Source organism: Monodelphis domestica, chromosome 1 (genome assembly GCF_027887165.1).
Source record: "Monodelphis domestica isolate mMonDom1 chromosome 1, mMonDom1.pri, whole genome shotgun sequence".
Taxonomy (NCBI): domain Eukaryota; kingdom Metazoa; phylum Chordata; class Mammalia; order Didelphimorphia; family Didelphidae; genus Monodelphis; species Monodelphis domestica.
Window position 1 is genome coordinate 2,042,508 of NC_077227.1, and position 20,672 is coordinate 2,063,179.

At 59.9% G+C, this 20,672-nt stretch overlaps 1 protein-coding gene across 5 annotated transcripts in view; it reads right to left on the reverse strand.

Annotated features, from left to right (window-relative positions):
* The window catches only part of JAKMIP3 (Janus kinase and microtubule interacting protein 3), an 85,998-nt gene that overhangs the window by 28,140 nt on the left and 37,186 nt on the right, over positions 1 to 20,672 (reverse strand). For 2 of the 5 annotated variants that reach the window (XM_056794887.1, XM_056794884.1), the window contains exons 4-12: positions 13,472 to 13,687; positions 11,833 to 11,952; positions 11,325 to 11,471; positions 10,958 to 11,089; positions 10,653 to 10,688; positions 9,604 to 9,663; positions 9,208 to 9,336; positions 7,779 to 7,907; positions 2,473 to 2,556 (exon numbers count right to left, since the gene is read on the reverse strand). In XM_056794887.1, coding sequence (XP_056650865.1) covers positions 2,473 to 2,556; positions 7,779 to 7,907; positions 9,208 to 9,336; positions 9,604 to 9,663; positions 10,653 to 10,688; positions 10,958 to 11,089; positions 11,325 to 11,471; positions 11,833 to 11,952; positions 13,472 to 13,687 — 1,053 coding nt within the window. The remainder of the gene's footprint in view (positions 1 to 2,472; positions 2,557 to 7,778; positions 7,908 to 9,207; positions 9,337 to 9,603; positions 9,664 to 10,652; positions 10,689 to 10,957; positions 11,090 to 11,324; positions 11,472 to 11,832; positions 11,953 to 13,471; positions 13,688 to 20,672) is intronic. The other 3 variants (XM_056794895.1, XM_056794890.1, XM_056794889.1) reach the window with 2 other exon arrangements.

Sequence of the window (20,672 nt, forward strand, 5' to 3'; positions counted from 1 at the left end):
GTGGGACGGGCAGAGGATGGGGCGGGCAGAGTGTGGGACGGGCAGAGGATGGGGCGGGCAGAGGGCGGGATGGGCAGAGGGTGGGACGGGCAGAGGGCAGGACGGGCAGAGGGCGGGATGGGCAGAGGGCGGGACGGGCAGAGGGCAGGACGGGCAGAGGGCAGGACGGGCAGAGGGCGGGATGGGCAGAGGGCGGGACGGGCAGAGGGCAGGACGGGCAGAGCACGGGGCAGGCAGAGCAGAGGGCAGGACGGGCAGAGCGTGGGATGAGCAGAGCACCATGGGCGACCCACCTAAGCACACACATTTCTAGCCCCTACTCTGAGCCGGCTCCTGGGAGAGAGCAGACAGAGTGTAACAGTGAGAAGCTGCTCCTCTACAGGGTTGGGGCTGGGTACAATGTGGGAACTGCCTGGACACACGCACACGCACACCCCTATGCAAAGGCTTAAACATGGGATGCATGAAGGGAAGGGAGGCCGGAGACAGGCCGGGTAAACGCCAGGCTGAAGTCAGCGGTTGCGCCATGGGGAACCTCTCCGGGCCGCCAGCAGCTGAGGAGGGACGGGCTCAAGCCTGGGCATCGGCCTGTCTGCTTGGTGCCAGGCCCCCTGCCTCAGCGAAGGGCAGCCGCGACCAGCCTGGAGGACCTCAAGGGAAGGCGCCGCTGGGCCTCGGCTGGGGAGGCAGGAGGGAGAGCGAGCGGAGAGATGGAGCTCCGCGTGCGAGGAAGAGGAGGAAGCCGGCGGAGTTCCGGGGAGCTCTGCCTGGCCAGGGCGGACACTGATGAAGGCGACCGGGAGGGACCAGCCTGCACAGGGAGGATCTCGCCGTAGCAGAGCCATTGGGAGCGCCAGGGCTGCGGAAGGCCGACGGATTTCAGGCTCTTCCCCTCGTCGTCCGTCCGTGCGGGGCTTCCTGGGCTTCGGCTGCTCTCGTCATCCCGTCTTATGCGTGAAGGAACTCGGGCGGGCGGAGAGAGGTCGGGAGACGTGATCAGGTCAGAGGCAGGATTTGAACGTGGCTCTTCCTGAGCCCGAGTCCTCGCCTCCATCTATCATCATCTCTTTGCCAGCAAACACAAGAGCCTGAGGGGCACGTGGAGGGCGTGTGAAAGGCTCGGGACACAGCAAACGCCTGGCTCCAGCCCCCGAGCGCGCCACAGGATGAGCAGAAGATCCTCAACGGGGGACCCTTCAGTGAGAGGAGGGGAGCCGGCTCAGGCGCTCAGGAGGACCTTGCTGTCTTCTGGCCTCATCTGGCTGCCCACAAGCTGTCCTCACGCTTCCTAGCGAAGCCCCATCAGCCTGACTCAGCCCTTCCGACACCCGCCTACTCGAGTCTATGAAGGCTGCCATGGAGAGCGAGCACGCCGGCCGCGGGGGAGCGAGCACGCCGGCCGCGGGGGAGCGAGCACGCCGGCCGCGGGGGAGCGAGCACGCCGGCCGCGGGGGAGCGAGCACGCCGGCCGCGGGGGAGCGAGCACGCCGGCCGTGGTCTCCAAAGAAAATGTTGGCTTAAGAAAGGGGGGGCAGGAAAGATGGGATCAAAGTGGGGGCGGTGGATCCCCAATAGCTCTGGAGAAGACCTACAGCCCAGGACGGCGCCTCGGTGGAGCCTATCTCAGCCCCGTCCAAGGGGATGAACTACTGTTGTGGCCCGGCCCGGCATGACCTCCATCTCCTTGGAAAACGGGGGCCCCCAAAGAGAGAATTTCTTTTCCCTTCAGCTCTCCAACTCGAGGCTGGCCTCGACCTGGGCAGTCCCCTGCCTTCCCGGGGGTCACGTGCACTTGGCTCTGAAGATAACGGTGCACCCCAAAGTCCAGAAGGGGAGGAAACACAGGATGACTTTGGAGAAGGCAGGAGCAGGAAAGGTCCTTCGGGATCGGCCCCGCATGTAAAGAGGAAGGCAGTGAGGCTGCCACAAGGAACCCAACGTGCCCTACACAGGTGGGGAGAGCACGGGTCCACGGCGGCATCCATCTACTTCGAGGGGCCAGGCACAAGTCCCAGAGAAGCCTAGTTCCCCCAGGGGTTCCCTTTGGTGCTACCTTTTGTCCTGTTGCACCTGGATAGGTCTGGGATTCCCTCACTATGGAAATGGGTGCTGAGTGCCAAGTGGGGATCAGAAAGGGTCTCTTCCAAGTCCACCCATCCTTTGCATCATAGCCCTGTACAGAGAGGATGCTGCCCACCTCTTCCCCCTCCTGAGGGTCCCCCGTCACCCACCACGGAGAGCAGAATTTCTGGGGGATGAGCATCCCAAGTCAGATCTGAAGGCGTCTCGTCTCTGAGCAGGGTGCTGTCCAGCCCAGGAGGTCATGGGAAGGCCCTTGTGGGAGTGGCTTCCCGGAGCCAAGGAGCAGCCCTCCTGAGCCCAAGCGCACTCTGCTGACATCACGCGGACCCCGGCCATATGCCAAGCAGGACAGCTGGTCCCTGTGCAGGTGGCCCATCCGGCCCGTCTTACCTGTCCTTGCTCAGCCAGGGCTTTCTCCAGGTCCTCGATGCGTGCCTGGGAGCGCTGGACTTCGGCCTGGAGCTGCTCACGAGTCTGTAGGACGGGAGAAAAGAGACATCAAACTTCCTCTCCCACCCCAAAACTGAGCTGCTGCCAGGACGCCTGGCTCCCCCCGCCTAAAGAAAATCTGAGGGGGGCCTCAAATCCCGGGACACACGGTCACCCCCTCCCCTTCTCACTACTGTCCAGGGTGGCCACTGTTTACGGAGGACAATAATCCAGCTGCGTGTTGCCAGCCAAAGCAAGATTCGGCCCAAGAAGCTCCAGGGCCGGAGGTGTGAATCTTAAAATTACTCCACCCTACTCAGACAGTGCCTTAGGGGAAGATAAAGTTGTGAACTCCTGACTGAACAATGGAAAGTCCCCGACTCATACTTATAGTAAAGCTGGAACCTTAAGCTGGGTCTATTTTTAGATCTAATACAAAGGGGTGCTAAGTACCTACAAAGGTTAAATTAATCACTAAAAGGTCAAGCAACTTACAAAGGGAGAGCTTAACAAAAGAGGTGTGAAATACTCAGAAGATAAATCGAATCAGAGAAGGTGAGAACAAAAGAAGATGAGAACTAAGGATGAACAGTCCTGGGGGAAACGTCTGCTGTGATTGGTAGATGTGAACATTTAGGGAAGGTGACACAAGAGAAAATTCTCTTTAAAAGGAGCTCTCTGAACTTAGGTGAGTTGGATCTCGGACTAGGTGGAGGAGCTGGGCCTCTGAACTTAGTTGGAGTTTTGCTTGGGACAAATTCTTGTGGTGAGGGATGAAAGACTGACTTAGTTTCTCTCTTAAAGAGACAGGCCTAGGCCATCTGGCCTAGGCTCTAGCCTTTTCCTACTATTCCCTCTTACTCTGCCTCTCTCCCTTCCCTTAATTCATTCATTCGCATTAATTAAAATCTCCATCAAACCCAGCTGACTTGGGTAGTTCATATTTGGGAATTTTTCCCATGGCGACCACTTATTTTTGATATAAATCAAGACACTAAAATTATTTTTACAGTTTTGGCAATTCAGTCTTGAAAACCATATTTTTGTGGTCACGGAGGTGCGGCTAGGCCGAGGGCCTGCTCCGGAGCGCTCCATCACAGAACTCTGTCCTGGCTGAATCGCGGCGTTCCCCCCCTCCCAGAGCATCTGCCCACCGAGGCGCGCTTCTCAAGAAGCTCGTGGGCCAGGTGTGGGGGCCGGGTGCGGAGCCCCAGGGCCCTGCCCATTAGGCCGCAGACACCCGGCGTCCCTGGAAGCGACCATCCGGAGGAGCTGCCCAGGCTGGCCGCAGGCAGCGTCTGGCCCCTTGGGACAAGTGCTCGTGCCACCCCCCGTCTTTGCCTGCCTGGCTAACCACCGATCTTTGACATGGTGACACCCTGAGAGAAGGTGGCCATCGGTCATGCCAACTGTAGTGCGGATCCGTTGGGTCCTCGGCCTGTCAGAGCCCCGAGAGGCCGCCCACACTCAGATGGTGCCATCACGCTTCCGGCGATTTCCTCATAGTAGCCCCGCGGCTGGGCAGTACAAGGACGTGTCAGCGCGCCCATTTTACAGCTCTCACAGACAAAGGAAGCGTCCCTGGCCAGGCGGCCAGTCTGCGGGGGCACACACGGCTCTCCAGCCTCTAAGGACCAGAATCCTGGCGGGGCTTCGAGGAGGAAGGACTCGCTTTAGTGCTCACAGCACTGCGTGTGGCCAGCTCTCAGGAAGGCTGCAGAGAGGAAACCCCCCGTGACTGGCCCCGTCCTGTCCCACCCCCCCCCCCCCCCGCTCTTTGAAAGTTCCGTTTCCACGTCATTCTGACTCCGGCCGCTGACAAGCAGCCTCCCCTGGAGCCTCTTCCGCGACCTCCCCTGGGTGGCAGCCCAGGCTGACCACAAGTGCCAGAGGAGCCGAGTTCCCATGGGGGAGGGGGCTCTTTGTGCGGCAGTGCAACAGTGGGCAGGGGTGGGGCACGGAGGCAGCGAGACCCCAGGGACAAGTCACTAGCAGTAATGAGGAATGCCAGGGTTGACTCCATCCCAGAGAAGGTGAAATAACAAAGCAGCAGAAGGCAGGAGTCCAGAAGCCACTGGCTTTAGGAATGAATCCGATAGGAGGCCAAGCCGCCATGGCTAATGCCGGGCGGTCCGCCCTTCCCACAAGTGGTCTTTCCTCCTTTCTAGAAGTTTCCTAGTCCTTGTAAAATGGTTGACACCGATGAAGGGGGAACCATCTGCCAGCAAGAGGCGAGAGCTACTTCGGGTACCCACGAATCCTCTTGTCGGGGTGCCATCCTCGGAACAGGGCTGTGATTTTTCACCAAAAAATGAAGAACGGAGCCCACATGGCCTGTAGCCGTGCGCTTGACTGATTCCTAGAACATACTCTTAAAGAGCTTGTTGATGGACAGGTAGAAAGGGAAGCAGCGACGACGAGGTTTCTTCATGGTTCGCCAACAATGTTAGGTCATGCCAGTGCAACATTCAAAGGGCCTCTTCTGGACAGGTTACGGGACCCTCATAGCGACAGCTTACCTGGAACTTAGCAAAGCTTGTGTTAATGAAGCATCTCGAGCTGTTTTTAATGGGAAAGATGGAAAGATGGGGCATAGAAGAAAGTAGGACGTTCCAATTGATTCCACAAGTGTAGAGGGCAAAGACCCCAAAGTGGGCATCGATGGTTGGATGCTAACTTGGGTGCAGATGTCCAGGGGGCTCCGTTTGGCTCTGCTGTTGAACACTTTTCTGGGAACCTGGAAAAAGGCGTCAATGGTGCGTTTTCCAAATTCACAGATGACACCAAGCTGGGAGGGAGAGTTACGATCTTACGGAAGAGAATGCTTGGCTGGCTGGCTCATGGAATGAAATATCACAGAAGGAAATTTCGCACCCGTGTCCACTTTACACAAATAGTCACTTCACAAAATCTTGTGCCTGGGTTCCATAAGTCCACTTTGCAGTTCCTAGAGGGAGAAGATGTGGCTAGAGAGCTGCCCTTCTGGGAAAATGGAGATGCCCAGGTTTTGTCCATCAGCAGGCTCGTGACAAGACGCCACTAGGACACAACAGTCGATGAGGACTTCCTGGAAAAGAAAGTTTCTAGGAAGAAGAAGGTGCATATCCCTCGGCATGGGTGCTCCACATTGACCCATCCCTCAGCGTGGGCGCTCCATGTCCGCATGTCCCTCGGCGTGGGCACTCCATGTCCGCATGTCCCTCGGCATGGGTGACCCGTCCCTCTCCGTGGGCGCTCCATGTCCGCCCATCCCTCAGAGCAGGTATTCCACGTCTGCCTGTCCCCCAGCGTGGGCGCTCCATGTCTGCCCATCCCTTGGCGTGGGTGGCCCATTCCTTGGAGTGGGTGCTTCACATCCACCCATCCCTCAGAGCGGGTACTCCACATCTGCCTGTCCCTCAGCGTGGGCGCTCCATGTCCACCCATCCCTTGGCATGGGGGGCCCGTCCCTTGGAGTGGGCTCTCCACGTCTGCCCATCCCTCGGTGCGGGCTCCCCACGTCCACCTGTCCCTTGGCGTGGGTGGTCCATCCCTTGCCATGGGTGCTCCACATCCACCCATCCCTCAGGGTGGGCACTCCACGTCCGCACATTCCTTGCCGTGGGCACCCCACATCCGCCTGTCCCTCAGTGTAGGTGGCCCGTCCCTCGGCGCGGGCGCTCCATGTCCACCTGTCCCTTGGCGTGGGTGGTCCATCCCTCGCCATGGGTGCTCCACATCCACCCATCCTTCAGGGTGGGCACTCCACGTCCGCACATTCCTTGCCGGGGGCACCCCACATCCGCCTGTCCCTCAGTGTAGGTGGCCCGTCCCTCGGCGCGGGCGCTCCACGTCCGCCCGCCCCTCGGCGCGGGCGCTCCACGTCCGCCCGCCCCTCGGCGCGGGCGCTCCACGTCCGCCCGCCCCTCGGCGCGGGCGCTCCACGTCCGCCCGCTCCTCGGCGCGGGCGCTCCACGTCTGCCATACTGTGCTCATTCCTGTGTTGGCATGCTGGAGAGAACTCAAGGCGGGCTTGGAGAAGGTTGAGGGCCTTGAGCCATGCCCGCTCTGGGCAATGGGCATGTTCACCTCAAAGAGGGAAAGAACAACGCCCTGCCCTGCCCGCTCATCTGGAGGAAGTCAGGAAGCCCTGCAGAGGGCAGAACCAGGGAAATGGACGGACAGTGTGGATGGGCAGGGCAGGGCCAAGATGAGGAAAAGATTCCCCCAGAGGTGGAGGCCTGCTCGGGACTGGGGGGCCAAAGCTGAAGCACCATTTGGGGCCGGGCCGGGGCTCAGGGGGCCGCGGAGGCGTCCTGGAATCTGGGACGTGAGCAGACTTGAATCCTCCAGCTCATTCCCTCATTGCTTCGCCATAAGTAGGCTCGAGGCCGTGCCCAGGACAGGGTGGACACAGCCGCGAGGTCACCGCAGACCGGCCGGCGCTCAATGCGAAGCTCCAATCCCTGCTGGAGGGGCCCAGAGGAGCCGCGATCCATCGGTGTGAGGCAGCAGCTGCTTGGGTGAGCCAAGAACCCTGTTGGGGCGCCAGCCTGAGGACGTCTCCTCAGATAGTGAAAGAGCTCCTGCTAAACTCCAGGGCAGCGTGGGAGACGCTCAGGGGGCCGCCACGGGAGGGCTCCTGGGAGCCGGCCACAAGGCACCCAGGGGTGCTGGGCTGGGGACGCCGCGCCCGAGGCCAAGACGGGGCGACGCCTCCGCGAGGGAGCGGCGAGCACAGGAGGGGGGCCAGGTCTGGTGTGGGAAGTGGCCTCTGATGCCCAGAACGTGCTCCGGTCTGGCCGCTCTCTCCAGTGCAAGAAGAGCACAGCTGGGAAGTCACATGATCCCCTCCCGGGGCACGAGGCAGCCCCTGCCCGGACACAAGCTGCTGTGGGCCACCCAAGGCTCAGCTTCACGGACAGTCACTGCCAATGCGGGGGGGCAGCTGCGGCGGGCCTCTGCTTACACGCCAGCAGCCCACCCGGGAGAGGAATCCAGGAAGGGCCTTGAGGAGCCGCCCCCGGGGGCAGAAAGCTGACGAACGGGCACAAGAGGGGCTCTGGGAAAAGGCCGAGTCTTCCTGCCTGCACCTCCCCCCTCCCCCCCCCCCCCCGACTGTCCGTCCCTCCCCGCCTCTCCTGTCTGTCTGTCTGTCTGTCTCTTCCTCCCTCTCCTCCTCTAGGTGGGCCCGACACCACCTTTTCTTAGGCCAGCAGAGTGGGGGGGGGGGCAGGGGGGTCAGTGGCCGCGTGGCCTGATCTGCATGAAGTGGAAGTCATTTAGACCTTAACTTCTCGTTCTGCATCCAGCGTTCCTCCCACTTGTTCCTGCAGCAGGGCGTACGCTCGCTGCAGAGCCTGGTACTCCATGGTCAGCTGGCGGAAGCGCAGCTCCGTCTCCTCTTTGGCCATTCCCTAAAGAGCGGGGGGGGGGGGGCAGAGAGAGAGAGAGAGAGAGAGAGAGACAGAGACACAGAGAGACAGAGACAGAGACAGAGACAGAGACAGAGAGACACAGAGACAGAGAGGGGGAGAGAGACAGAGAGAGAGAGAGAGACAGAGAGGGGGAGAGAGACAGAGAGAGAGAGAGAGAGAGACAGAGACAGAGAGAGAGAGAGAGAGACAGAGACACAGAGAGAGATAGAGAGAGACAGAGAGACAGAGACAGAGACAGAGAGAGAGACACAGAGAGAGAGACAGAGAGAGACAGAGAGAGACAGAGAGAGAGAGAGAGGAAGAGGGAGAGAGAGAGACAGAGAGAGACAGAGAGACACAGAGAGAGAGACAGAGAGACAGAGGCAGAGAGACAGAGAGACAGAGAGAGAGACAGAGACAGAGAGACAGAGAGAGAGACAGAGAGACACAGAGAGACACAGAGAGAGAGACAGAGAGAGAGAGAGGGAGAGACACAGAGACAGAGACAGAGACAGAGAGAGAGACAGAGACAGAGAGGGGGGGAGAGAGACAGAGAGGGGGGGGAGAGAGACAGAGACACACAGACACAGGGAGAGACGGTCAGGCAGAGGATCTGGCTGTTTCTCCTCGTCTGGGAGAACAGGAAACGCTGACAGAGCCATTGACTAAAGCTAGACGTGCTCCAGGGACGGCTGGCCTGGAGCTGCTTCCTGCCTCGGCCCCTTTCCGGCTCCTCCCCGAGAGGGCGCTCACCGACAGCCGGCTCTGCCCCGGCCATCAAGGCCTTCCTGCTCCGCTGGCCGCGCCCTTGGCCGGGCTCCCCTGACTGGCGAGGAAAGGGAGGCAGAAACGCTTCCTGGCGCAGCTGTGCGCCCGGCTCTGCGCCCAACAAGTCACAGACATCGTCTGGTGGGAGCCACGTAGGCAGCTCCGGGAGGCGGAGGCCAGGCTTAGCTCTGCCTTAGAGGACTTGCCCAGGGTCATACAGCGAGGAGGCCTTTAAGGCTGGATCTGAACTCGGGTCTCCCTGACTCGGGGCCTGCTGCGAGGGAGGAGCAATAACAGACCCCTGAACACAAGTTCGGGAAGGACCACAGAGATGACCTCATCCAATTCCCTCCTTTTTCAGAAAAGGAAACTGAGGCCCAGAGAGGGAAGAAAACTCACCCCGAGCCCCAAGGCCATGAGGGGCTTCCTCCACTGCCTCGCCCTCCTTCCACCCACGCCAGCGCCGACGCTTTCAAACATGGCGGTGGGGGGGGGGCAGATGGGCCCGATAGGGCGGCTTAAGGGCTGTTACCTCCTCCAGGTCATCGTCAGGCGTGCAGGGAGTCTGGTCCGTTCTGTCCGTTTGGTAGGAGATGGACGAGCCGTCGGACTCCAAGGACGCCTCTTCATCATACCCAAAAAACGTCTCCACGACGGGCTTCTGAGCAGAACAGAATGCATTAAACACAAGCCAAGCCTCATGGGCCATGTTCCAAGATGGCGGCCGCTCTCCCCCTCAGCTCTTTCCTCATTGGGTGCTCTGGATGCCCCCCGGCCCCCCCCAGCTCATGTGACGCTGTGCCCCCCCCCGCTCCCCCTCTTGGCTCATGTGACACTGCGCCCTCCCCCCCAGCCTCCCCCGCTCATGTGACCCCCCATCCCGAGGGACCCCGCCTGCCCCTCTGGCGCCCCCTTCTCCGAGCCCCACCTTGGGGAGCTTGGCCATCTTCTTCCTCTGCTTCCTGAGCCGCAGCAGCTTGTCCCGTTCCTGCAAGAGAAGCCCGTGTCTGCCGACTCGATGGGACGCTCCGAACAATCATTCGTCTGGTGAAATGCTGCTCGGTTTCCCCAGAGCCGGCCTTTGGCGGCGCGGCGAGGCCTCCCTCCATCCGTGCAGGCCAGCCACGAGTGGGATCCCCCCTTAGGAGGATGGTCAGGGGCTAGACTCGAACCCAGGGCCTCTGAGCTCGGAGGCCAGCTCTAGCCCCGACGCCCCAAGGCCCTGCTTAGCCCTTCGGGGCAGGCCTTCGGGCTGCCTCGCTTTCAGCCCCTCTGAGCCGTCCTGGGCGCGCAGCACCCCGAAGTCCAGGTGCTTTTACTGGGCCCTCTCCTGGGGGGGGTGCCAGGAGCTGGCCCAGCCCATTAGCCCGGCCTTTGGGAGCCGTCCCAGAAGCGCTGAGGACTGGTTGGGCCAGATGGGGGAGAAGCCAGGGTGAGCCCGGCGGCCCCCCCGGCTGCCCCAAGCACCCCCTCTCGGCCCCCACTTTATTGGCCCTGCTCAGGCTTCCCCACTTCACGTGACCCAACCAGGGTCTTCCAGCCAAGGCCGTTTCCTGCTCCAGCCCATCGGGCAGATGAGGAAACCGAGGCAGGAAACGCCAGACACCAGACTTTTTCTGGGCACTCAGAAGCCTCTGTGAGGCCCCCGCTTGGGATGGGGCTCTGCCAGGGAATTCTGCCCCCAGGCTGGGAGCGAGACCTCTGGAGGTGAGGAGGGAGGTGGACGGGGAAGCCAGGGACAAAGGCCTTCTGGGGGACGGAGCAAATGTGGCCGGACGCCAAGGGGAGCCACCCAACGGGAGCCGTCCCAGAGAGCAGCCCAGAGAGTCCCAGCTGAGCCACTCAGGAACGAGCTCGAGTCCTTCCATCCCCTGAATTCCAAAGGGGCATCCTGAGGAATGGCGCGGCTGAGCCAGATAAGGGAGCCACAGCAATCCCAGGCTCGGGGAGGGAGGGCAGCGCGTGGCGGCTACTCACCAAGACACTCTTGACGTAGCCTGCAGTTTCCAGGGTCTAGAAGGGAAAAGACAAGCGATGACCTCTGGGCCCGCCCTCCCGCTGCCCCGAGGACCCCCCAGTCGCTCTGGGCGAAGGCCTTCCCGATTCCTCGCTCACCGGATCTTCCTGAGCCCCCTGGGAGGTGGGCGCTAATACTGCCCCACTGACAGACGGGGAAGTCGAGGCAGACAGAGGGAAGAGCCTTGCCTAGACGTCTGAGGCTGAATTTGAACTCAGGTCTTCCCGACTCCGGGCGGAGCTTCCCTAGGGTGGCCTCCATTTACCTTGGACAGCTCATCAATCAGGTTCTGCTGCTCCACCATCTGCATCCTCAGGAAGTCCACTTCTCTCTCCTCCTGACTCTGGTCCAGGTCGTTCAGGGAGCTCGGCCTCCGTATCGGTCCAGCTCGCTGCCTCTGGGGGAGCAAAGCAGAGGCGGCTCGAGGGGCCCCGAGCCCGACCAACCCACCGTCGGGGACTTGGTGCGAATCCTGGGGCTCCCCGAGCCTTGGCCAGCTCTACTTCCAGGGGTACAACCGTGTGCCCGGGAGGTGTGGGGGGAGGCCCCGACGGGCCCCTTCTGCCCACCCACCCACCCAAGGAAGGCGTGTCACATGGGGGGCAGGGCTGAGCCCCCAGACGCCGCCTCACCATCTCGAGGTTCTCCTGCGTCACAAACTTGAGCTTGTTCTCCATGCGCCGCAGCGCGTGCGACAGATCCTCGTTCTTGCGGCTCAGGCGCTTGTTTTTGTCCAGCAGGGGGCGATACTGGCTCTCGGCTTCCCTCAAGCGCTTCAGCTGAAACACAGAAGGTGGCACCGAGTGACCCAGATGGGCCGGCATGTGCACAGGATTTCCTGGAAGCCTCCGGGGCTCGGGGCAGAGCAGGGACAAGAGGGCGGCTGCCGCCTCCCTGGCAGAGGGCCCAGGCCCTTGTGGACCCAGCCCCAGGCAGCCCACTCGCTCCTCCTGAAGCGGGGAGCTTCCTGATGCTTGACCAACGTCTCCCCAGGGTCCAGGGCTTCACCCTTCACGCGGGCGCCCCAAGTCGAAGCACTCTTCCCTCAGAAGCCCTCCAGCCACCCAGGAATCCAGCCGTGGGAAGCGGCGTGGGCGCCCTAAGGACGAAGGGGGGACGTGGGCCGCGACGGGCACTCACCAGCTCGTTCCTCTCCTCAGAAAGCAGCGCGTTGCGGTCCTCCAGCTTCCGGATGATGGCGCTTAACTCGGCGATCTTAAGCTGGAAGCGCCGGGCGTCTTTCTCGTCCAACTGCTGTTCCTGAAACAAGAATCACCTGCAAATCGCTGCCCTCCGGCTCCCCACACCCCAGACCGCTCCGGGGAAGCCGTCCCACGTCACGTGGCCCGAGTCCCAGCAGCTCCCAAAGGAGGGGCGAGATGACAACAGAGATGGAAGGAGAGCGGAGATGAGGAGAGGAGCGGATGTCGGAGGTGGCGGGTGCGAACACAGATGGCGCGCGGAGGTCACACACGAAGGGAAACATTGAACGGGCATCCAATGTTGTCCGCGTTTGCCCCTGTTGGACTGAGTGTTTTCCATGGGGAAGCCTCGCTACGCTTCCTGGCCCCGGGCAGACTCTCGCGTGGCTCTGGGGCCACAGCTCACGTGGCCTTTCCCTGAAGGTCTCGGCACACGTGGACTCGCCCGCAAGGGCACTGGCCGGCCTGGCCCGGCTCCGGGCCCTTATTGGAGATCCACGCTTCAAGAGCGGGCCTCCAGCCTAACGGCTTCCTCTCCACTCCCTCGGCAAACGCCTTCTGAGGGGTTCACAGCAGCTCACCCCAAGGGTGCCGGCCACCCCGAGAGGCTAAGGACTGTCCTGCGGGGCCCCACGGACAATCCCATCAGCCTCTTTCTGAGGTTCTTGGCGTGAAGCTGCCTAACTAGCACCAGGGGAAAGTCGGGCTCATCCTGGTTCTCCAAGCCGGGGCAAGGCATAGCTGGAAGGAAAGCCGCTGGGTCATGGCCATCTGGGATCTTAAGCCAATAGGAAAAAGGCCTTGGGTTCAAGGCCAATCCGTGTCCCTTCGACCGCTGGGCAGTGAGATGGACTTCCTCAGTCAACAGGTGCAGGAGAGGCTGGGAACAAGGAACCCAGCCACTGGGTTGGGCGTTTCTGGACCCTCCCCCAGAACTCTAACCAGAGGCGTCTCAGTGATGGTGAGCAATGAAGACGGGGCTCCCCCGGGGCCGCCTGGGAATCCCACGCTCACTAGCAGATCAAGGCAGAAGCGGGAAGGTGGTAGCATCACTGAACCAGGCATTGGGCAGAGCGACTGGGCGGGCCTCGGGGCCTGGCAACAAGCCCCAAAGAAGCCATGTCGGGGGAGGGGGGCACGAGGCGTGGCTGTCCCCTCCCTCCGGGGGTGGAAGGCCAAAGCCCCAGAAGCAGCATGGAGTGGGTGAGATGGTCCAATGACACTGGGCTTTCCATGGCCTATGAGGAGAGGTTCTCCCGGCCCCCTCCCCCCGGAAAGGGTTCTGAAAACCAGCAACCACTGTGAGCAGCCCGCCCGACCGGCAGCTGGAGCACCCGATTCATCACTGTGGGCCAGCCAGTGGAGTCTGCCGAGTGCAGGCCAGTTTCCGCTGCATAAATAAACGGTCAGAAAGCAAAAGCAAAGGCCAGTGAAATCCCTCTCTCCACCACAATGAACCGAACCAAACCCCAAAGGAACCAGAGCCATCCTGGAAGCAGGTGCGAGCCCCCGGGGGCAGCTCTGCCTCGGCTCCTCTGGGTCCCAGCCTCGGGCCAGGGCCGCGGGAAAGTGCTTACAGGGCTTCCTGAGTGGTCTGAGGCGTCTCCTGCACCACTGCCAAAAGGAAGCTCTCGTTTGGGGCTGCCCAGGTGCCGATCGGCCTCTTTGACCTGAGAAAGCTGTTCATCTAAAGCCTCTTTTTGGAGTTGAAGTCTCTGAGCATGCCCGGCTTGGACCCCTAACTCTCTCTCCAGCACGCAGACTGCTCTGTCTTTAAATTTTATCTCCTCCATCTACAAGGGGAACAAAACACAGTCACACACCCATGCATGGTACAGGTCTGCAGTTACCATAGAAACGGGAAAGAGAGCCCTAGTGCAGCCTCCTGAGCGGTACCCAAGGCAACCGTTAGATGGAGACACCTTGTCAGGAAGGCAGCCTGGCTCTCTGGACACACTTGGATATCTCTACCCCAAAGTGGAGCAAGGCATCCATCCCCTCAGCTCTTTGGGCACAAGCCTGCTGTTCTTTCTTGGCCCCCTCACCAGTGAGTCCCTCGAGAGCAGGTTCTGTTCCCCGTTAGTCTCACTGCGCGAGCCCTCCGAGCAGCAAGCTGGAGCGACCCTTTCCCAGACCTACCTTGGCTCCACTCACTCTTTTCTCAGAATATCCAATGTTAATGTGCTTTACTCCAGACTCGGTGGCACATAAGCATGGTGCCCGTGGTCCTTGGGGATTGGAGGTGGCCAAGTCAAACCCTCCATTGCCTTTCTATGCCCCTTGTGGGCTTGGGGCGCTTCTACCTCCCCACCAGCTGGTTTGTGTTCAGAGCCCAGAGCCTCATTCAATTATAAATGGCACATCATGGCTTAATGCAGGCAGAGCAGACCTCGGAGGAAGGAAGTCTAAGTCAAGTCCAGCCTCTGACACACACCAGCTGGCTGGTGAGCCCGGGCAAGGCAGCTGAGCCCTCGGCCCCCACCTTGCCTCAGGGCACTGGCACCCCAAGACGCTAACAATATGGTGGCGAGGGGGAATCCCAACCCCCAAAGTGACCTGACCAGAGCTCCCATTTCTGGAGCACCCCTCGTTCTGCAGAGCCATCTGCATCCTCCCATCTGGAAGCAGAGCACAGAGCAGCCAACAAAAGGATCTGTCTCTGAAGGGCGTGATTGGAAGCTGAGGACCGAAAGCCACTCCGAGCTTTGTGACACCAAAGAGAACGATTCCACGTGGGAGTGGGAGAGCTTTGGGCAGGGGCAGGGATTCAGGGAAGGAGGAGGCCACGGGGGGCCCTCCAGCTTTGCCCCTACCAAGGCCCAAATCTCCGGAAGACAAAGTAGTCAGTAAAAGCCCGAGTGTCCATTGGGTGGTTTCTAAATGGGCTGCTTCAGCTGGCTCTTCGGTGCCATCCCATTGTGCATCCCCCGAGGGCTCAGCACTTTCCTCCTCTGTGTGGGAATACATGTAAGCACAGCTTTCCCCAGGGCCTCTGAAGGGCCCCAGACAAAATGTCCTGCTTCCCAAAGGGCCACTAAGGTCCTGCCATGGGAGGGCTTCCTGTGCGAACTCTTCCTCCTGCAGGGACTGACAGGGAGACAGGAGGAGCCACCTCTTCACCTAGGCAGCCGTCCATCCGTCCATCCGCCCTTCCATGGACCCATCCACCCACGCACTTATTTGTTCATTCAATAAACAGCGATGAGAGTCCTGGGATGGCTCAGGCCCCATGGCTGTTTGGGGAACTGTAGGCAAGGTCCCCCTGCGTACCCATCCCTGGCTTGTCAGGAGTGGGTGATAAAAGTGGATGGAGGGATGGAATTGGGGGAGAGCTGGGAGGATGGATGGGTAGATGGATGGATGGATGGATGGAGCGATGGATGGATGGAGGACTGGGAGGAGGGCTGGATGGATGGATGGACGGATGGATGGATGGATGGATGGATGGATGGATGGATGGATGGAGGACTGGGAGGAGGGCTGGATGGATGGATGGACGGATGGATGGATGGATGGATGGATGGATGGATGGATGGATGGAGCGATGGATGGATGGAGGACTGGGAGGAGGGCTGGATGGATGGATGGACGGATGGATGGATGGATGGATGGATGGATGGATGGATGGAGGACTGGGAGGAGGGCTGGATGGATGGATGGACGGATGGATGGATGGATGGATGGATGGATGGATGGATGGATGGATGGAGCGATGGATGGATGGAGGACTGGGAGGAGGGCTGGATGGCTGGCTGGCTGGATGGATGGACTAATTCCGAAAGGTTTATGGCCTCAAGTGACTGCACAGCAACAGAAAAAGAACTGTTTGGGCATCTGTTTGGCCCTTGGCTCTCCTAAAACCCTGAAGAATGAGCCCCCTGTCAAAGGTAGCTTTGACATAAAGGGTTGCGACTTTGGAGAAGGCAGTCGGAGAGTTGCCGCACCAGCCCTGGCCTCACAGAAGCAGCACCAGGAAGGACCAAAGCTCACTGGCCAAAATGCTGTCTCCTCAGGACACAAAGCCTACGGCAGTCCCAAGATGAGCAAAAACAAGTGAGGAGTGATAGCCACACCCAGCTCAGGGCTATACTGGCACCTCAGCAATCCCCAGGGCCCCTCGCCCGCCCCTCCCCAGTGGAGCCTCTCATTTCCAGAAGTGCTAAAGAGAAGAAGCTCTTCTGTGCTTTGCTGGCAATCAAAGCAAACACAAAGGTGAGGGGAGCTCCGCGTGCAAAGGTGGGTAACAAAACAATGGCTGACTGCTGACTTGGCAATCTCTGCCAAGCTTCCAGCTGGGTACCACAGCTTTCCCTTTGTGAGACTGGAAATGCTGAGCTTTCTCAGACCAACGGTGTGTGTGTGAGTGTGTGTGTGTGTGTGTTCCTGGAACATGCACAAACGGAGATGCAGTCCTCATTAACAAACATCTCCTTGCCACTAGGTAGTATATGCATATTCACAACCACTCCAGGTTTAGGTTTGGGTCAGGTCTGACTCCCTCACCTGCCTTCTCTGGAGCTAGGACCAACTGTCATACCACCAGAGAGCACCCCTGTCACAAACAGGCAGATCCTGGGTGGTTCTTCCTGGGGAAAAACAAGAGAGACCCTGCCCTGTGGTTAGGACCAAGACTTTGTTTCTAAACCCAATTTTCCCTTCCTTATGTGTGTGTGTGTGGGGGGGGGGGGGGGACTTGTACCACTACTTAGTACCTCACTAGACTGAAGACAGGATTAACTCTTTTGTTTACTACTGAATTAATCAACAAAAGCAACTACACCCATACTTAACCCTAAAGTAAGGGAAGTCCACCAACTCTTACTCCTGGGGGAGAGTTAACACCTTTAGAGGATGAGAAGTGTGACAATTTGGAAACTGTGATTGGCCCCTGCGAAGAGGGGCGGGGATAGGAAACCACTATAAAAGCCACAAAATCCTTGGGCTGGCAGGCTGGTGAAGTTAAGTCTTGTGAAGAGTGTCTCCTGGAGATAGTCTTTGAGGAAACCTCATTGGAGACTGCAGTGTGGATCCTGACTTCAACTTAGACTCTGACTCCTGGACTACTTGGTTGGGTGAGTGAAAGGCTGACTCCCTTCCTAGTTTCCTGAGAGACTAGCTTGCATCTTGGAGGAGGCCTTGTGGCGACTCATTCCCGGCCCTCCTGGCTGAGGACTAGCATAAGGTATTTTCTTCAACCTCTCTCACATTTCTCTACTTTATTGCTTCCCCTCTAGTTTGGCAAATAAAGTGCATCCAACCATTGCATTTAACCTTTACATTTCAGAAGTGGGGTAACTTCCCAATGGGCACACACAAACGCGGCTCCAGCCTAAACTTTGAACTCTATCATCTCCTGACTCAGGAGATCATAGATTTGGATCTGGGGGGGGCCCTTCAAAGTCCTTGAGACCACGCCCCCGTTTTATAGATGAGGGAACTGAGCCAGAGAGGGCAGGATTCAAGTCTGGGTCTTATTACCTTCAAATCTGGTGCTTCTCACCACCTAGCCTTGGTCCCACCTGAAACTCACTCCATTGACCCGCAAGAAACCTCAAGCCTTCTGCCTCTGCCTATGGAAGCTGTCTTGGGCCACCTGAACCAATCCCCAGACCTTTCCGGAGAGTTCCTCCCCTTCTAGCACCCCAGTGAAGGGGTCCCTCTCAACCCTTATTAGCTTAAGGCCTTTTTCATTAGGTTTGCAAGACTTCCGGCCAATTCACTGTGGGCAGCCATCTCGGGCCAGCTGCTGACAGGTCTGTTCTGCTCTGATGGTAAGGCGCGATCCAGAAATCCCGATCCCGTTTGCAGATGCCGCCGCCAGCGCCCTGGTGCCCTCGCCAAGGGAATTTTTCTCTCCTGTCTTTTTCTCTTGATAGGCCAGAGTGAAGGAGACGCTGCCCGGGCCACTGTGGTTGGCAGCTTCTGGCCAACACTTCGTCCTGATTGTCCCTACGTGGTTAGTTCCTTCTGAAAGTCCCGCTGGTGCTCATGGGAATCACCAGAGCTGGGCTGTGATGCGTCTTGGATGTGCGCTGCAGGACGTCGGGCGATTTCTCTGTGGGTGCCCCGCTGACAAAGCCGCTTCCTGCTCCTGGGCAGCGGCTCCGCATCTTCCTCCTCCTCTGCTCTTCCTTCCCCCCCCCCCCCCCCCCGAGAGTTTCTGCAGCTCCGCTCCAGCGTGGTGAGGGCGACAAGCAGTGGCTTCTTCCTTGGCCCATCCATCTCTCCTCTCCTGAAGCCCCTCCAGTGTACCCCATCAACTGGAGTTCTACAAGCAGCCACGTTTCTCCTCTGTGGAGCACTTGTCGGTTCCATCCACGGGACGAGGTCGCCTCCCCCTCCTCCGCCTCGGGCCTCCCCTCTGCTCCCCCGTCGAAGCTTCGTTCCCCCTAACAACCTGGAGTTGGGAGAGTCATTCTTTGAGGCCCTTTTCCTCGTCCTGCTTCTGCCAGGGAAGCTGCTGCCTTGTCCCTTGGTCTCCCTCCATAGCAGTGGAGGGTGCCAGCCTTGCAGCTTCCCCCTCGGGAAGCCTTAGCCCTTGGCCAACACCTTCTACAGTCCGTGATCCTTTGGGAATCCCTCGGCAGCCGTCCTGGCCCTGCGTCCCCCTCCTCAGCGTCACCCCCACCTCCCCTTCCGTCCGGGGGGGGGGCTCTCCCCTTGCTTCATCCACTCCCCCCCCCAAGGGGCTTTACCGATTGCTTGGACCCTCTCGTTGCGCACTTACCTTTTCTTACTTACCTCACCTGTCTCAGAGAAGGTGCTTTGGAGGCTCCTAGCTGAGGCTGGGCAGCACGGATGGGGTCGGGGGAACCTGGGCTTGGATTCCCACCATTGCCTATGGCAGCCCCTCCCGGACCTGGGCCAGTAAAGACCCCCAGCCTGCCCTGTCCCCAGCCTGAGTCCCCTCCAGCTCTGCAAACAGACAGAGGAGAGTCCTGGAGAAGAACAGGCGGCTTCTCGGGACTTCAGACATGCTTTATTATTGGGGAGGTCAGAAGGTACCCCAGAATAGTAAGGACAAAAGTAGCCCGGGGACGCACAGAAAGCTGGCTTTGATGCTGGGAACCTAGAACCTCATCGCATGTGCTTCTCATCTAGTCCCTTCCCCTCCCTGGGCCTCAGTTTCCCTATCTGTAAAATGAAAGGACTCGCTGGACACCTCCAGGGCCGTTTCAAGCTGTGTCCATCGTCTTCTTAGTCACTTCAACTATGGTCGACTTGGCTTCCCCCGCATAACGAGACACTCACTCCCGGGGCTGGGAAGAGGCACAGGCTTGGCAGCTCTTCACGTGTTACAGACATGCCAAGGTCTGGTCTGCTGGGCGGGCATCGTGGGGCCAGACCTCGAGATCCAGACCGCACAGGGAAGCCAGAACCCCCGTGCCTGGTCCTTTGTGCTCTGGAAGCTCTCTTCATGGCCCCGGGGGTCTCTGTGGGACCTTGGGTAGTCCTTAACTCCCTCCAGAGCCATCTTCTCCCTTTTAACTTGCACCCTCCCCTTCCGTCTCAGAATCAATACGGGCCAAGGCAGAAAGGCAATGGGGGGTAAGTGACTTGTCCAGGGTCACCCAGCGAGGGAGTTTTGAGGCCAGATCAGCCTCCTGGCTGCCCCCAGAGACTGTCTTTTGCCCGTCCTTTGTATCTCCAGCACTTCTTGGAAGGCCCTGCACAGAGGACGGGCCTAATGAAGCTGCTTAAGTGACAGACTGCTGAGAATCTTCATTCTGCATCAACGCGGTGGAAGCTAAACCAGCTAACCAGCCCATCTCCAGGGTGAGGAGCCTGAGAACAGGGGGTCAGAGGACCCGAGTTCGAATTCCCGTGTTGGCCTTGGCTAGCTATGTCTGTGGCCAACTCGCTTGGTTCTTTGGGCCTCAGTCTTCTCACCTGTGAAATGATCGGGGGTACGAGACAGATTCCAAGGTCCCTTCCAGCTCCAAATGTATGGTCCTGAGTTCGGATCCCTCGAGATCCCCAGGAAAATGGACTCGAGGGGAGCCAAGGCTCTCCCAGGTGCCTCCTCCACCCCTTGCTGCCTTCTGCTTGGCGCCATGGCTGCGGGCTACCGGTGGAGTTCCGGGGCTGAACATGGTGCTGGCGGCCTTCCGTCCGGGCTGCTTTCATGGTGAGAGATGGTGGGCTCCGGTGGGCGCCGCGTCTCCCTCTTTCCTCATTTGAGAAGATGAGATTTCCTCCTGGCTGAGCTTTGGCAGCCTTCCGGGCTCTCGGGCCAGCACCGCGGGCCCCCAACAGACGCCTTCCTGCCCCCCCTGCCCAGGAGCGGCCCCTCGGGAGATGCCCGGCCGGCCGCGCCAGATGTACTTCCCCAGGCGGACCCGGCCCAGAGCCACTCCCAGAAACAGCAGAGCCGGGCCAGAGCAGCTGCCCCTCCTCAGCTGCGCCCCCACACCGACAAGCAGGAGCTCGTGCTGATCCCCCAGAAGGGGAGTCCTCTCCCCCCGCCTGCCCAGGCAAGAGGCCAGGCCGGGAGCTCTCCAGCCGGGGTCCCCACTTTGGCCTCTGGCCCAGCAGAGGTCGGTGTGAGACTTCTCCAATTCTCGGTCTTAATTTCCGACGGCCCAAAGCCAGCTCCAGTCTGGGCACCCGGGGGGGACGAGGGGGCTGCCCTGCCTCAGCAGGAGCCTGGCATCCTCCCTGTGGCTTGCGGGGCATGGCCTGTCCGGCTCCTCTGAGGAGCTCTTTGGGCCCGGGCTTAGCGCGCTGGCATACATGGGCATCCCCAGGCCTCTCGCCCCTGGACTCCATTCCACGTGG